Source organism: Euprymna scolopes, chromosome 26 (assembly GCF_053919585.1).
Source record: "Euprymna scolopes isolate OS-2025 chromosome 26, ASM5391958v1, whole genome shotgun sequence".
In the NCBI taxonomy this organism is placed as follows: domain Eukaryota; kingdom Metazoa; phylum Mollusca; class Cephalopoda; order Sepiida; family Sepiolidae; genus Euprymna; species Euprymna scolopes.
The window spans coordinates 67148847-67168471 of record NC_136507.1 but is presented as its reverse complement, the minus strand read 5'-3'; the positions used below and the strand labels follow the sequence as shown (position 1 = coordinate 67168471).

At 22.0% G+C, this 19625-nt stretch overlaps 1 protein-coding gene and 1 long non-coding RNA gene across 2 annotated transcripts in view; both read left to right on the top strand.

Annotated features, from left to right (window-relative positions):
- LOC145248140 (uncharacterized) overlaps positions 1-12655 on the top strand; it is a 32535-nt gene extending 19880 nt beyond the window's left edge. Inside the window, exon 2 of the long non-coding RNA XR_013863330.1 lies at positions 12254-12655. This is a non-coding gene — a long non-coding RNA (uncharacterized LOC145248140). The remainder of the gene's footprint in view (positions 1-12253) is intronic.
- Positions 12656-16195: 3540 nt separating this feature from the next.
- LOC145248139 (uncharacterized) overlaps positions 16196-19625 on the top strand; it is a 173820-nt gene continuing 170390 nt past the window's right edge. Inside the window, exon 1 of the mRNA XM_080109953.1 lies at positions 16196-17780. Coding sequence (XP_079966079.1) covers positions 17605-17780 — 176 coding nt within the window. The 5' untranslated portion in view covers positions 16196-17604. The remainder of the gene's footprint in view (positions 17781-19625) is intronic.

Here is a 19625-nt window from a genome sequence, read left to right as displayed (position 1 = left end):
AAACAGTCACGGAGAAATATAATATTAGACCCTTCTTAGCCAAAAGAAAAATACAATATTCGTGCAACTAAACAACTTGATATTTATGTGTATGTATCCCAGGAGTCTATTATTGGCTTATTATTGTTCGTGAGTTTTATAAACGATTACCCTGATGCAATTGTGTCTGAGATGGGTATATTTGCTGATGACACCACACTGTTGTCGATATACGGGCAAAACAAACACACACATATTGAAGGCAATGACTGAATCCATGGAAAATGACCTCCAGTCTATAGTAGAATTGGTACATGAACAGATGATTAAATTTATTGCTACTAAGTTGAAGCTCCTTTCCTTTAACAATTAAAAGAGATCTTTTTCAACGACCGGTTGTCATGGCTAACAGCATCCTACTCGAGAGTCCGATCTGCAAAAATACATAGAAGATATCGGTAAGATTTTGCAAGGAAAGTGGTCTCCCTCTAACCTGCTAGAAAACAAAAAACCTGCCACTATCCTACATTTCTACAAAGCAACCATTCACCGATGCATGAAGTATTTCTTGTCTCATTCGGGCTAGTGCACTATTAAATAGTCTCTCGTTCTTAGGGTCCCAAAATCACAGTGTCACACTATCTACCAAGCTCCAGCCACTGTCTCATCATTGCAATGTTGCATTGCTGTGTTTGTTTTACAAGTACTTTAATGGAATGTGCTCCGACGAACTTGCTGCACTTGTGCGTCTCCACTTGATATAAATACAACCGACCAACTCGATAATCAGCTAAATCCTACATTTTATATATGTAGAGGTCTCCAGATGCCGGAATGCTTTCTACTCTAATAGCTTGTTTCCTTTATAAGTTCCTTCCTGTTCTGTTTCTCTGACTGTACCAACATGCAGAAATTTAAAATGTAATCTGAACAAATATCTCGCTGCACAACCCCCCCTTGGAATGCTCCTGGTGGTATGTTTTCTAATTCACATCGTTCCTTGCTTGCGGTGTAACCTCTCTCACACAGAAGGGACGTTGCAAGCCTGTCGTTGTTTTGTCGTTATTTCCATGGCAAGTGATCATGTAATTTACTGCAAATAAGTGCATTTATTGTTTCAAAATAAATATTAAGAAAATAAAACATTTTTCGTAAAGATATTTGTCAGGCATTTTTTTTTAAATAAAGCAATTTTATAAATAATAAAACCATAACGATGTATTTGCTAAATTTTATAAAATTTATATTAATTTGAACTTTCGAAATAAAAAATTTCCTTGTCAAAGCAAAGTGTTTTTTTCTTTCCTTTTCCATTGCTCAATGTTAGAACTGACATATTTCCTACGCCAAGATGTCCACTTTAAAAAATATTATGAAAAAATATATAAAAATAATGTCATGAAACAGCATAAAAAAATAATGTTATGAAACAATATAAAAAAATAATGTTATGAAACAATATATAAAAAATAATGTTATGAAACAATATATAAAAAATAATGTGATGAAACAATATTAAAAAATAATCTTATATATTAAAAACTGTTATGAAACAATATAAAAAAATAATCTTATATATTAAAAACTGTTATGAAACAATATAAAAAAATAATCTTATATATTAAAAACTGTTATGAAACAATATAAAAAAATAATGTTATGAAACAATATAAAAATAATGTTATGAAACAATTTATAAAGAATAATGTTATGAAACAATATATAAAAAATAATGTTATGAAACAATATTAAAAAATAATGTTATGAAACAATATATAAAAAATAATGTTATGAAACAATATATAAAAAAAAATGTTATGAAACAATATATAAAAAATAATGTTATGAAACAATATAAAAAAATAATGTTATGAAACAATATAAAATATAACGTTATGAAACAATATATACAAAATAATGTTATGAAACAATTTATAAAAAATAATGTTATGAAACAATATATAAAAAATAATGTTATGAAACAATATATAAAAAATAATGTCATGAAACAATATATAAAAAATAATGTTATGAAACAATATTAAAAAATAATGTTATGAAACAATATATAAAAAATAATGTTATGAAACAATATAAAAAAATTATGTTATGAAACAATATAAAATATAACGTTATGAAACAATATATACAAAATAATGTTATGAAACAATTTATAAAAAATAATGTTATGAAACAATATATAAAAAAATGTGATGAAACAATTTATAAACAATGATGCTATGAAACAATATAAAAATAATGTTATGAAACAACATAAAATATAATGTTATGAAACAATTTATAAAAAATAATGTTATGAAACAATATATACAAAATAATGTTATGAAACAATATAAAATATAATGTTATGAAACAATATAAAAATAATGTTATGAAACAATATAAAAAAAAATGTGATGAAACAACATATAAAAAATAATGTTATGAAACAATATAAAAATAATGTAATGAAACAATATAAAATATAATGTTATGAAACAATTTATAAAAAATAATGTTATGAAACAATATTAAAAAATAATGTTATGAAACAATATATAAAAAATAATGTTATGAAACAATTTATAAAAAATAATGTTATGAAACAATATAAAAATAATGTAATGAAACAATATAAAATATAATGTTATGAAACAATATATAAAAAATAATGTTATGAAACAATATTAAAAAATAATGTTATGAAACAATATATAAAAAATAATGTTATGAAACAATATAAAAAATAATGTTATGAAACAATATAAAAAATAATGTTATGAAACAATTTATAAAAAATAATGTTATGAAACAATATAAAAAATAATGTTATGAAACAATATTAAAAAATAATGTTATGAAACAATTTATAAAAAATAATGTTATGAAACAATATATAAAAAATAATGTTATGAAACAATATAAAAAATAATGTTATGAAACAATATAAAAAATAATGTTATGAAACAATATATAAAAAATAATGTCATGAAACAATATAAAAAATAATGTTATGAAACAATATAAAAAATAATGTTATGAAACAATTTATAAAAAATAATGTTATGAAACAATATATAAAAAATAATGTTATAAAACAATATTAAAAAATAATGTTATGAAACAATATATAAAAAATAATGTTATGAAACAATATAAAAAATAATGTTATGAAACAATATAAAAAATAATGTTATGAAACAATTTATAAAAAATAATGTTATGAAACAATATAAAAAAAAATGTTATGAAACAATATATAAAAAATAATGTTATGAAACAATATATAAAAAATAATGTTATGAAACAATTTATAAAAAATAATGTTTTGAAACAATATATATAAAATAATGTCATGAAACAATATATAAAAAAATAATGTTATGAAGCAATATAAAAAAATAATGTCATGAAACAATTTATAAAAAATAATGTTATGAAACAATTTATAAAAAATAATGTTATGAATCAATATAAAAAAATAATGTTATGAAACAATATATATAAAAAAATGTTATGAAACAATATTAAAAAATAATGTTATGAAACAATATATAAAAAATAATGTTATGAAACAATATAAAAAATAATGTCATGAAACAATATTAAAAAATAATGTTATGAAACAATATATAAAAATAATGTCATGAAACAATATATAAAAAATAATGTTATGAAACAATATATAAAAAATAATGTTATGAAACAATATATAAAAATAATGTCATGAAACAATATAAAAAATAATGTTATGAAACAATATATATAAAATAATGTCATGAAACAATATATAAAAAATAATGTCATGAAACAATATCTATAAAATAATGTCATGAAACAATATAAAAAAATAATGTTATGAAACAATATATAAAAAATAATGTCATGAAACAATATATAAAAAATAATGTTATGAAACAATATATAAAAATAATGTTATGAAACAATATATAAAAAATAATGTCATGAAACAATATCTATAAAATAATGTCATGAAACAATATAAAAAAATAATGTTATGAAACAATATATAAAAAATAATGTTATGAAACAATATATAAAAAATAATGTTATGAAACAATATATAAAAATAATGTCATGAAACAATATAAAAAATAATGTCATGAAACAATATATATAAAATAATGTCATGAAACAATATAAAAAAAGTTATGAAACAATATATAAAAATAATGTCATGAAACAATATAAAAAATAATGTTATGAAACAATATATAAAAATAATGTCATGAAACAATATAAAAAATAAAGTTATGAAACAATATATAAAAATAATGTCATGAAACAATATAAAAAAATAATGTAATGAAACAATATATAAAAAATAATGTCATGAAACAATATATAAAAATAATGTCATGAAACAATATAAAAAATAATGTCATGAAACAATATATATAAAATAATGTCATGAAACAATATATAAAAAATAATGTTATGAAACAATATATATAAAATAATGTCATGAAACAATATTAAAAAATAATGTTATGAAACAATATAAAAAAATGATGTCATGAAACAATATATAAAAAAGAATGTTATGAAACAATATATAAAAATAATGTTATGAAACAATATAAAAAATAATGTTATGAAACAATATATAAAAAATAATGTTATGAAACAATATATATAAAATAATGTCATGAAACAATATATAAAAAATAATGTTATGAAACAATATATAAAAATAATATCATGAAACAATATAAAAATAATGTTATGAAACAATATATATAAAATAATGTCATGAAACAATACATAAAAAATAATGTTATGAAACAATATATAAAAAATAATGTCATGAAACAATATATAAAAAATAATGTTATGAAACAATATATATAAAATAATGTTATGAAACAATATATAAAAAATAATGTTATGAAACAATATATAAAAAATAATGTCATGAAACAATATATAAAAAAAAATGTTATGAAACAATATATAAAAAAAAATGTCATGAAACAATATATAAAAAATAATGTTATGAAACAATATATATAAAATAATGTTATGAAACAATATAAAAAAATAATGTTATGAAACAACATATAAAAAATAATGTTATGAAACAACATATAAAAAATAATGTCATGAAACAATATATAAAAAATAATGTTATGAAACAATATAAAAAAATAATGTTATGAAACAATATAAAAAAATAATGTTATGAAACAATATATAAAAATAATGTCATGAAACAATTTATAAAGAATAATGTCATGAAACAATATATAAAAAATAATGTCATGAAACAATATATATAAAATAATGTTATGAAACAATATATATAAAATAATGTTATGAAACAATATAAAAAATAATGTTATGAAACAATATAAAAAAATAATATCATGAAACAATATAAAAAATAATGTTATGAAACAATATATATAAAATAATGTTATGAAACAATATATAAAAAATAATGTTATGAAACAACATATAAAAAATAATGTCATGAAACAATATAAAAAAATAATGTTATGAAACAATATATAAAAAATAATGTTATGAAACAATATTAAAAAATAATGTTATGAAACAATATATAAAAAATAATGTTATGAAACAATATAAAAAATAATGTTATGAAACAATATAAAAAATAATGTTATGAAACAATTTATAAAAAATAATGTTATGAAACAATATAAAAAAAAATGTTATGAAACAATATATAAAAAATAATGTTATGAAACAATATATAAAAAATAATGTTATGAAACAATTTATAAAAAATAATGTTTTGAAACAATATATATAAAATAATGTCATGAAACAATATATAAAAAAATAATGTTATGAAGCAATATAAAAAAATAATGTCATGAAACAATTTATAAAAAATAATGTTATGAAACAATTTATAAAAAATAATGTTATGAATCAATATAAAAAAATAATGTTATGAAACAATATATATAAAAAAATGTTATGAAACAATATTAAAAAATAATGTTATGAAACAATATATAAAAAATAATGTTATGAAACAATATAAAAAATAATGTCATGAAACAATATTAAAAAATAATGTTATGAAACAATATATAAAAATAATGTCATGAAACAATATATAAAAAATAATGTTATGAAACAATATATAAAAAATAATGTTATGAAACAATATATAAAAATAATGTCATGAAACAATATAAAAAATAATGTTATGAAACAATATATATAAAATAATGTCATGAAACAATATATAAAAAATAATGTCATGAAACAATATCTATAAAATAATGTCATGAAACAATATAAAAAAATAATGTTATGAAACAATATATAAAAAATAATGTCATGAAACAATATATAAAAAATAATGTTATGAAACAATATATAAAAATAATGTTATGAAACAATATATAAAAAATAATGTCATGAAACAATATCTATAAAATAATGTCATGAAACAATATAAAAAAATAATGTTATGAAACAATATATAAAAAATAATGTTATGAAACAATATATAAAAAATAATGTTATGAAACAATATATAAAAATAATGTCATGAAACAATATAAAAAATAATGTCATGAAACAATATATATAAAATAATGTCATGAAACAATATAAAAAAAGTTATGAAACAATATATAAAAATAATGTCATGAAACAATATAAAAAATAATGTTATGAAACAATATATAAAAATAATGTCATGAAACAATATAAAAAATAAAGTTATGAAACAATATATAAAAATAATGTCATGAAACAATATAAAAAAATAATGTAATGAAACAATATATAAAAAATAATGTCATGAAACAATATATAAAAATAATGTCATGAAACAATATAAAAAATAATGTCATGAAACAATATATATAAAATAATGTCATGAAACAATATATAAAAAATAATGTTATGAAACAATATATATAAAATAATGTCATGAAACAATATTAAAAAATAATGTTATGAAACAATATAAAAAAATGATGTCATGAAACAATATATAAAAAAGAATGTTATGAAACAATATATAAAAATAATGTTATGAAACAATATAAAAAATAATGTTATGAAACAATATATAAAAAATAATGTTATGAAACAATATATATAAAATAATGTCATGAAACAATATATAAAAAATAATGTTATGAAACAATATATAAAAATAATATCATGAAACAATATAAAAAATAATGTTATGAAACAATATATATAAAATAATGTCATGAAACAATACATAAAAAATAATGTTATGAAACAATATATAAAAAATAATGTCATGAAACAATATATAAAAAATAATGTTATGAAACAATATATATAAAATAATGTTATGAAACAATATATAAAAAATAATGTTATGAAACAATATATAAAAAATAATGTCATGAAACAATATATAAAAAAAAATGTTATGAAACAATATATAAAAAAAAATGTCATGAAACAATATATAAAAAATAATGTTATGAAACAATATATATAAAATAATGTTATGAAACAATATAAAAAAATAATGTTATGAAACAACATATAAAAAATAATGTTATGAAACAACATATAAAAAATAATGTCATGAAACAATATATAAAAAATAATGTTATGAAACAATATAAAAAAATAATGTTATGAAACAATATAAAAAAATAATGTTATGAAACAATATATAAAAATAATGTCATGAAACAATTTATAAAGAATAATGTCATGAAACAATATATAAAAAATAATGTCATGAAACAATATATATAAAATAATGTTATGAAACAATATATATAAAATAATGTTATGAAACAATATAAAAAATAATGTTATGAAACAATATAAAAAAATAATATCATGAAACAATATAAAAAATAATGTTATGAAACAATATATATAAAATAATGTTATGAAACAATATATAAAAAATAATGTTATGAAACAACATATAAAAAATAATGTCATGAAACAATATAAAAAAATAATGTTATGAAACAATAATTAAAAATAATGTTATGAAACAATATAAAAAAATAATGTCATGAAACAATATATAAAAAATAATGTCATGAAACAATATATAAAAAATAATGTTATGAAACAATATATATAAAATAATGTCATGAAACAATATAAAAAAAATAATGTTATGAAACAATATAAAAAAATAATGTTATGAAACAATATATAAAAAATAATGTTATGAAACAATATATATAAAATAATGTTATGAAACAATATAAAAAAATAATGTTATGAAACAATATAAAAAAATAATGTTATGAAACAATATATAAAAAATAATGTTATGAAACAATATAAAAAAATAATGTTATTTAACAATATAAAAAAATAATGTTATGAAACAATATATAAAAATCATGTCATGAAACAATATATAAAAATAATGTCATGAAACAATATATAAAAAATAATGTTATGAAACAATATAAAAAAATAATGTTATGAAACAATATATAAAAATAATGTCATGAAACAATATAAAAAATAATGTTATGAAACAATATATATAAAATAATGTCATGAAACAATATATAAAAAATAATGTCATGAAACAATATCTATAAAATAATGTCATGAAACAATATATAAAAAATAATGTTATGAAACAATATATATAAAATAATGTCATGAAACAATATATAAAAAATAATGTTATGAAACAATATAAAAAAATAATGTTATTTAACAATATAAAAAAATAATGTTATGAAACAATATATAAAAATCATGTCATGAAACAATATATAAAAATAATGTCATGAAACAACATATAAAAAATAATGTTATGAAACAATATAAAAAATAATGTTGTGAAACAATATAAAAAAATAATGTTATGAAACAATATATAAAAAATAAACGTCTATTCATGCTACTGATTAAAATTAATATAATTTTCATTTTTTTTTTTAAATTGTAGAGATATATTTTTTTTTTAATAATAAATATTTTGTTTTCTTGACGTGAAAATAATTGTAAGCTAAGTACTCTTTAAATCAATAAAACGAATTAAGTTTTAAATTGTAGTGTTTTAGTTAATGGCCGACATAATTTGATTTCGGAACAATTGATTTTAAAATTTGAAAAAATGAAACTTATTTTCCTTGGCGATATCAGATGATGATCGAACATCTTATGCTTTATGTGCGTAAAAGGTTATAGTGTGTTATTTTTATTATTATTGTTGCTGCTGTTGTTCTTCCTCTTGTTATTATATTATTATTATTATTATTATTGTTATTGTTATTATTATTACTATTAATTTTGTTATTGTAGTTGTTATTATTATTATATTATTATTATTGTTATTATTATTGTTATTATTATTATTGCTATTATTATTGTTATTATTACTATTATTATTAGTTTCGTTTTTATTATTATTATTGTTATTATTATTAATATTATTACTATTATTATCATTTTTGTTGTTGTTGTTGTTGTTATCGCTATGATTATCGTTATTAGTATTTTATTATTAGAATTTGAGTGACAATAAGCCTCCCCAAGGTTCTAGATCTCTTCGCACTTATTCAGCTGAGGACTGGTCAGTTCACCGGTAGGTGCATCAGAATCGGCCATTAAAAATGCCGTATATGAACTTGAATAAATCAACTTACTATCTTTCGAAGCTTATAACTACTTGAAAAATGTAATTCAACCTCTATTTTTTTCAATTAAAGGAGCAAAGAACATTTTTTAAAAAGTAACAAGTTTAATAGCAAATTATCCAATTTTGTTTTTTTAAATCGGTTTTCTTTCAAATAAATTGAAAGAAAATCAACGAAATTTTACTTAGTTCGATTATAAAAAATATATATAAATTCCAAAATATCACTTACCTATAAAAAACTTCTATTTAATGTGTACTTTCATTGTTCATTATTAAGAATTTATCCATATTTATACTTATATTCTATATCCTTTTTAAAAAATAGATTAAAAAAAAACGCGAACTCAGATTTATTGATTGTTCAAATGTTCTCTGATCTTTTTCGCGATTATCTTACGGTGACTTATAAACGCCAGAATTAATGTCTTTTTATTGCGTGCTGTTAACCAAAATTAGTATTTTGGGGCCTCCGTAGGTGGAAAAAGCACACATTCACTTATAAGCTTTTTTTCGTTAAACAAATAATCAAGTCGGCCGATTTGTAAGATAGTAAGTTGATTTATTCAAGTTCTCTTAATGAAATACAGGAGTTTTTTTATTATTATATCTTATTTCTACTTTATCGAGTGAATTTCTTTTTTAAATATGTAAAAATGAAAACATTGAATGAAATAAAAAAAAAATGCCGTCAGCGTCCGGCATTTACTTGACGATATAAGCATAACATGAGCTTTAATTAAAAAAAATCAACGTGGTTTAAAATAAAAAGGTTTTACACTTTGGACTTTACAGGTAAGTTTCCAAAAAACACTTCTTCTTCTGTTTTAAATTAGAATATTTTATTTATTGATCTTTTATCTTCAATTTGTGATATATAAAACTTTGGTACGTAAATTAATTATTTAAATTTTAATAGACATTTCAAAATGGGAAGTGAATTTATAAAAAACGTTTGTCTAAAATATTATATTCGGTTTATTGGAAAGAGCATAAAATTTCACATTGACCTGGAAAATATCGTAAAAATTGAACCAATAGAAAATTTTTTATAGTTTTTTAAAGTTTCAAAATTGAAAAAAATTCACTCGTAAAATTCAATTGATTTCATACTTTTAAAAAAATGTCTGGTTGAACGCACACCGGCACTTTGTAAACGCTGTTTTGTAAAAAATAAAAAAATAATGTTTCTATTATTTTTTAAACAACTTTAATAGTTTATTTTGGAAGTATATTTCATACAGAAAATAAACAACCCACTTTTAAAAGAGAAATTACAAGTTTTTTTTATATTTTATTCGCAGTTTTCTGTTAGGGGTGTCAAAAATTCCCAAAAAATTCTGATACACCTAGTTGATCGGTCTTTCCTTCCTCATTGACTGTACTTGGTTATTATTATTATTATTATTATTATTATTATTATTATTATTATTATTATTATTATTATTATTATTATCATCATCATCATTATTATTATCATTATTATTATTATTATTTATTAATTATTATTATTATCATTATTATTATTATCATTATTATTATTATTATCATTATTATTATTATTATTATTATTATTATTATTATTATTATTATTGCGAATACTTTTTTGTATGTCGATTTGGGCCAATCTACTTTCAAAACAAGAATTTCGTTGGACGTTCAGGATTTGGGTTTTAAGAAAATACGAAGGATCAAAATTGTCACAGAGAAGTACATCGCCAGATTATTTACTTCTGGCCTCAAGAGATTACATGGACACCAGTGGTTGAGGGAGAGGTGGCCAGATGGCCAGATATTGGACTTAACATCAACTGCCAGCGACCTCGAGGTAAACATGGAACGCAACAAAAACCGTGATAAATCATAGCAAATTATCTCAATAGAAAGCGGCCATTCCTTCTCAAAATCGACGAGACATTTTGTTTCATTTTAGAATTTGAAGTTTTTAAGCGTACGAATATTGGTCGATTGAACTCTTTGATCTTCGGGCGAGGGACACAGTGTTGTTTTTCATAGAATATATATCATTCAAACACTACCGTGTTTGAATATATGGTTAAGTGGTAGTTTTAGTAATTTAGAACTGATTTAAAGCCTCACTCAGTTTTCGACTAAATTTCAAACAATTATTACAGTTTATAGACCACTTTCTCAGCTATATTGTGAAAAACATTTTCAATTCTCGTTTAGTAAAACAAAAGTTATAATGAATTTATAGGTGTTCAAAATTGTAAAAAAAAAAAAAAAAAACCTAATGAGGTGAGCGACGTTTTTTATGACTGATTTCTATAGCAACCACGTCGCTTCAGTAACTACTGTTGCTACCAATATTTGACGGCAGTTGAGAAAGATGGGTTTCAGGATAATGGTGTTGGGGCAAATATCTTGCTCAAGGGCATCCGAGCCTGTTTCATATAGTGTATTGTACAATTCTATTTAACCAAAAAAGTACAACTGTAGTCGATATAACCAGTCGCCGTTACAGAGGAATTAGGAGTAAGGGTTACACAGGAGCAATTCTACACTTCGCAAGGTTTCCAAACCGGATGTTCACTTACTTTATAGTAAGAAGCATAGACAATACATGCGCATTTTCAAAAGTCAACAATTATATATTCATGTAATAATGCTTTTTGTTTTCTTTTTTTTTTCTAGATTGTCCGGCATCAAAAAGAAATAACAGCAGTCCACAATTTGTTATCAAAACCAACAAAGCGTACACGAAGAGAGATTTGTAACATCGGTTCTAAATATATATATGTGTGTGTCAACGTAAATACATATACTAACGCACGGATCACAACACGGATTTATATACTAACGCACTAACACATACAACGCGCACATATATGTATACACATACAATCATATGCACACATACCAACATATACACATGTATAAGTACTCATATCTAGCCACACACGTATATCAATGTTTACATGCAACACTGACACAAACTAAACATCCGGAATCGGGCAAATAGCGTATTTATTCTTTCTCTCTTCCGTTTTCACGCCACTTCCCCGCCTCAAAAAAAAAAAAAAAAAAAAAAAAGAATATACGGCTAAGGCATAAATATACAAAAATGCCTTTTGGACTAATTGTGGAGACTTGGGCAAATTTTTAAACGTTTATCTTTTCTAATTGACAACTTTAAGTTTATATATATATATATATATATATATATATATATATATATATATATATATTAAATACACACTGGCCAAAACACAATTGATTTATTTATAAAATTTGGTTCTGTAAGTATGCCAAAATATTCCTTATATATTGCTCCTCACAATGGCAAAGTGGGGCACAAGATCATTAAATTATATTTAGAAATTCAAGATCCTCCAAAATAATTTCAAATAAGATAAAGAAATTACATAAACAACAGTTGTCTAAATTTATTTAAATAATAATTTTGGAGGTTCATATATAACACGAAAAAAACGCCCAAATATAGCGGACATCTGCTGTAGACTATTGAGAATATTTTCGGTGTTGTTTTTTAATGGTGGACCAAATTTCTGAAATTGAACTTTTTAAAATAAGACGAAAGTCCTCATGTCATCAAGGGAGGCGACTCTTCAGTGATTGCGGTGCTTATTAATTCATAAATGTATATACGATCCTGCTAGTTTGATAGATCTTTAAACCAAGCATTGTATTACATTAGTCGCTTTCTAACATATTCGTTGGCTCAATTTATTTAAACAAAGTGTACTGCTTTGAAGACACGGAATAATTTCAATATATAGGAAGCATATTATTATTACTATTATTATTATTATTATTATTATTATTATTATTATTATTATTATTATTATTATTATTATTATAGACTAAGCGCAATTCGGAAACTATACATTAGTAGTTCCTCTTCAATACGAGCAAGGAGAATCATTACCTCATCTAGGACAGGCAACTCTTTATTGACGTGGGAGGTGCGAGATTTAATGCAACAGTAATCAGGATTATTGGTTCTTATTTCTGAAGTCCCTTCCGACAATTTATATACATGCATATATGTTCAATTATATTTGTACACATATATAACAAATATTTACATATTTACAGAGACAAACATATGCAATAACTCTGGTACGTGCCCACATATCCATAATACGTCCACATACAAAACTATTCACAACAAAAACCATATCGATGCAATAAAAACAATACACACGTGTAATTTTATTCCATTCTCTTGAAATATAATAACCCCAGCATAAAACGCAATTTTATACACCTCATAATTATTGAGCATACTTAATCATATTATACAAATATCCGTATATATGTAAATACACGCGCATATACACAAAGACATATAAATATACAAATACAATATATATAAAAACAATATATATACATATATACACACACGCACACACATATATATATATAAATATACATAAGTAAATATACAAATAATATAAAAAGGAAATATATATACACGCAACATATATAAATATACAAATACAGTATAGACAAAGATAATATACGCACACACATACATATATATAAATATACATAAATATATCAGGAAAAAAATATATATACACACATATATCTATATAGATATACATATATAAATATACGCAACAATATATAAAGACAATATATCTATACACACATAATTATATAAATATACATATATAAATATAGCAAGACAATATATATATTTACACATATACATATATAAATCTACAACAACAATAGATATAAAGACAATATACATATACACATATATACGCATATATATATATATATACATATAAAAATATACATATGTAAATGTACAAAGACTATATAAAGACAATATATACACGCACATATATAAATATACATATGTAAATATACATATGTAAATATACAAAGGCAATAGATATAACGACAATATATATTCATATAAACACACAAAGACACACATTTATATACCAATATAAAAACACACACACACACACACTCTCTCTCTCTCTCTCTCTCTCTCTCTATATATATATATATATATATATATATATATATATATATATATATATACCAAAACATAACACACACACGAATAAATTAACTTCTCGACTATATAAGTGTAACCTGATTATATTGATACACTCTAAATATCTACAATAAAAGAAATAGGTAATTTTTTTTAATTCTTTTTTTATTATTATTATTCCTTACGTCTCTCGTCACGGGAAGCGTCAGATCGGGCTAGCTCGTACAGTATATACATATATATTACTGAGCTAGTATACACATATATAATACTTAATTTCAAGAGAACATATTGGCAAGTGTATATTAAGCTGAATATTATTCTTAAATATTGACTAATTCATACAAGTAATACCTTATCATTCTCTCTAAGGCATCTTTCAGAGTGACTATACAGATTATGTTCATTCGAAGACAAGTATTTATTATATATAAAAAAATATAGGACTAACGAGTATATGTAAGTACACACGAGAGAAAGGGTTATATAGAATTTAGTAAAATGACTAGTGGTTACATTTTATCAGTAATGAAGAACTGACGTAAAACGTATTTAATTTTCTAGATTAACTTTGTTTATCAAACAATCGTATACTTATTTATTACTGACGTTTAACATTAATTTGCACACTGTCTACGTATTTATGAAAAACGGATTCAGGACTATCAATGTTACTAAGAATAACGTGGACATTTTAATTCCTGGTGAATAAAAAAATAATATAATTTCATCATACATGTTTATATTATGTACATTGACAAACCTTTCGATACCCTTTCTCTTTACTTAATCCCATATCGAGCCAATTATGTAATGACATTGTAATCAAATATATGAAATATTAAAATTAAGACTGTTTCTCACGGAAAATAGTCGTTCAGTATTTTTAAGCTGCTTTCTTTTTCCCCTGGCTGCTGTCGTAAATTCGCGGGATATAAGATATTACTCGGTCATGGATGAATTGCATGTGGTTGCACTAGTAAGAAAATTGATGGTCCTTTTTAAAGCATTGTTGAAATTTGAACATAGTTATATATATATACTTATATAATAAACACACACGCACGCATATATATATATATATATATATATATATATATATATATATATATATATATATATATATATATATTGGCTGATAGGAAGGGCGCGGTGGATACTAGAAAGCTAAAATCTCAATAGAAGAGGAGCATATAAAAACGATAAACAACCACAGAATTCGCGCATAAGCCTGAGGAGTCCTAGAGTGGATGAAACGCGGAATATTCAGTGTAGCTTAATCGCCATATATATTTTATAAATTACTAACTAGCTCTACCTACGTATTGAGCACTTTTGAAGTAAATACTTGAAGTTTCGCATAAATCTATACTTTCGTATATTAATTTTATGTGAGTAAATTAAGTAGTTATATATATATATATATATATATATATATATATATATATATATATATGCATACATATATATTTAAAGGGGATTAGAACAGCAGTCTAAAGAGCTAAGTGTATTATATATATATATATATATATATATATAATATACAGACATATTATATATATATATATATATATATATATATATATATATATATATATATATACAAATGTGCATGAATGATTCTCATTTCTGGCACGTGCCCACATATCCATAATACGTACACATACAAAACTATTCACGTCAATAACCATATCGGTACAATAAAAACAATACATACGTGTAATTTTAATCCATTCTCAAATACATGCATACATATATTATAACGCTTCGTCTACAATTACGTTCTGTCTTTGCTAGTTGTTCTTACTCAGCATAAGACACAAAAAGAAAAACATGGACAATTCTCATATTCTGTGTGTTAAAAGTTATGAGTTATGAACAATTTTTATACGCCGTGTACATATATCCTAATATTATATTCGATTTGAATAAAATGCAACGATTGTTTATTCGCTTTACCTGCCTCCATCCCATTCAAGCTAAAACTTATCCTAATTATCAAATACTTTACAGCCATATGACGGCTCATTGCAAATAGAACATGCACTATGCAGTGAACTTGATCCCCTTTTAATCCAAAGGTTGAAACCTTATTTTAGAGCCAATCAATTTTCAAACAGTAAAACATAAATTAAAGGATTTATTTTAGGATATACATTTGACAATACTTGAGGTTTCATTAAAAAAAAAACTCGCAAATTTATTTAATACTTAAAAACTTATAAAAACTAAAACACACCCAAAACATTAATAACGTACACTTATTTTACTTTACACAAAAACATTACTCATCTTTGATGTAGGTAAAAATTGGCTTCAAAATTTACACAAATAGATAGACGATTTTAATTATATCGCCTTCAATTTCACGAAATCATGAGAAATCTTGCGTTGGTTAGTACCCAGCTAATATATATAATAACGTAAAGCTCATCTATTTATCAATATTTGTTATCAATAAGCTATCTCTTAGCAAAATCAACTTTTCATCCTGAACAGCCAATTTCTTTTCTTTAACGTTGGTTCGTCTAGTTACGAACAAAATTTACTTTGGTTTCTTCCGCTCATAAAATTGATCCGATTAAGTCTATTATTCTGATTTTTGCCATCAGGAACAAATCTGCGATACATTCGGTAATAGCTTTTAAAATTAATATCAATAATGTGTGTTAACCGGTACCCGAAAAAAATATATCGCATAGACGATTTACTACGGGTTTTTTTATTATTAAAAACGCAGTGCCATACCTAGTGTCTTTTTAATAAAATTAATATTTTAAAAAATCGCTAGTTCTTCACAATAGTTTCGGTACATGGATAACATATGATCTACACCCAAACAAAATAAATAAAAAACAATTTTCAAAAACTAATAAAACAAAACACATTTCCACCACACACCTGCATTTTATGAACTCGCCTGAGTCTTCCGTAGTCTTATTCGAGTTGCTTTCTAGCATACAAAATTCAGAAAAAGAACTGACATAAACAATATCATCACGCCATGCGACGAGAGACGGTGGAATATTTACTAGGGGGATCGCGGCAATTTCTTTTCCTTCTCCTAATCACCTGCTTCTCACAATTTTTAAACGCCCAACAAGTAAACATCGCAGTCACCAACAATAATATGAACACTATTGTCAATGGCGAGGCTGGTCTACATCCATTGAAATCCGGGTAAGTATATCCTTTTTTATTATTTTTTATTTGCCGGTTATAAAATACGCTTAATATATTTTTATTAATGCAGATTTCGTGTTTATTATAACGGAAACAATTCGCAATTAAATATATATATATATATATATATATATATATATATATATATATATATATATATATATATGTGTGTGTGTGTGTGTATGTATATCTGTATATATACGTATATATAGATACATATATATGTATATATAGGTATATATAGGTATATATATATGTATATATATACATGTATATATATACATATATATTATTATTATTATTATTATAACGGAAACAATTCGCAATTAAATATATATATATATGTGTGTGTGTGTGTGTGTGTGTGTGTGTGTGTGTGTATGTATATCTGTATATATATGTATATATAGATTCATATATATGTATATATAGGTATATATAGGTATATATATATGTATATATACATGTATATATATACATATATACATATATATATATATCTATATATATATGTATATATATACGGATATGTATATATATATAGATATACATATATATCTATATATATGTATATGTATGTATACATATACATGTATATGTACATATATATGTATATATATATATATATTCATATACATATGTACACATATATATATACATATATATATATATTCTTTCTGTTAAGTTGCATTATTGTTTTTGGCCGTCTGTAGCTTCCTAAGTCTGAGGAAGCTACATGTGCATACATATACATATATATGCATATATATATACATTAATATGCATATATATATACATATATATACACATATATATATATATTTATATACACATATATACATATATATACATATATATACATACATATATATATGTATACATATATACATATATATACACATACATATATATATACATATACATATATACATATATATTCACAGATATATAGATACATACATATATATACATATATATTCATATATATATACATATATATATACACACACATATATATACACGCATATATATGTATACATATATACATATATTATTATTATTATTATTATTATTATTATTATTATTATTACGTGCAAAAAGTACTTGTTAACTAAGTCTAGCTATACTGATGAGGTGTAAACTCCAAAACATGCATGTTTATAGACGACTTACTTTTATGCACGTAATAATATTTAATAAAAAAAATAATTAAAAAATAATAAACAAAATAATACCTCCTAAAATATGTGGGGCGAAAAAATATATGCAAATAAAGGTAGATTACTCGTTTCTTATATTAAGCGGACAAGGAGTGGAAAGGAAGAAAATATTACAGAATCGCTAATAAAAAGAAAGAAAGAAATCAACAATCTTATATTTATAGCGATAAAAATCGAGCATAAAAATTGACGGAGGACCCGCTGGCGCGTGATAAAATACTAGAGCACTTATCGAGCGGTGGTAGGTTCGTTCTATGTCAACTTAGCCTATCTATACTGATGAAGAGTAAAATCCGAAATATGTACGCTTGTAGATTACTTACTTTTCTGCACGTAATAATATTTAATAAAAACAATAATAAACAAAATAATACGTCCTAAAAATGTGGGACAGAAAAAAATGTGAACAAAGGGCTGATAACTCCTTTCTCATAATAAGCGCTCAGGGAGCGGAAAGAAAGACTTCAGAATCGCTAATATATAAATTAAAAAAAAACTACAGAATCGCTAATAAAAAAAATCAACAATCATATATATATATATATATATATATATATATATATATATATATATATATATATGAACAAATGATTAATAAAACATGTTAAAAGACATCTTGAAA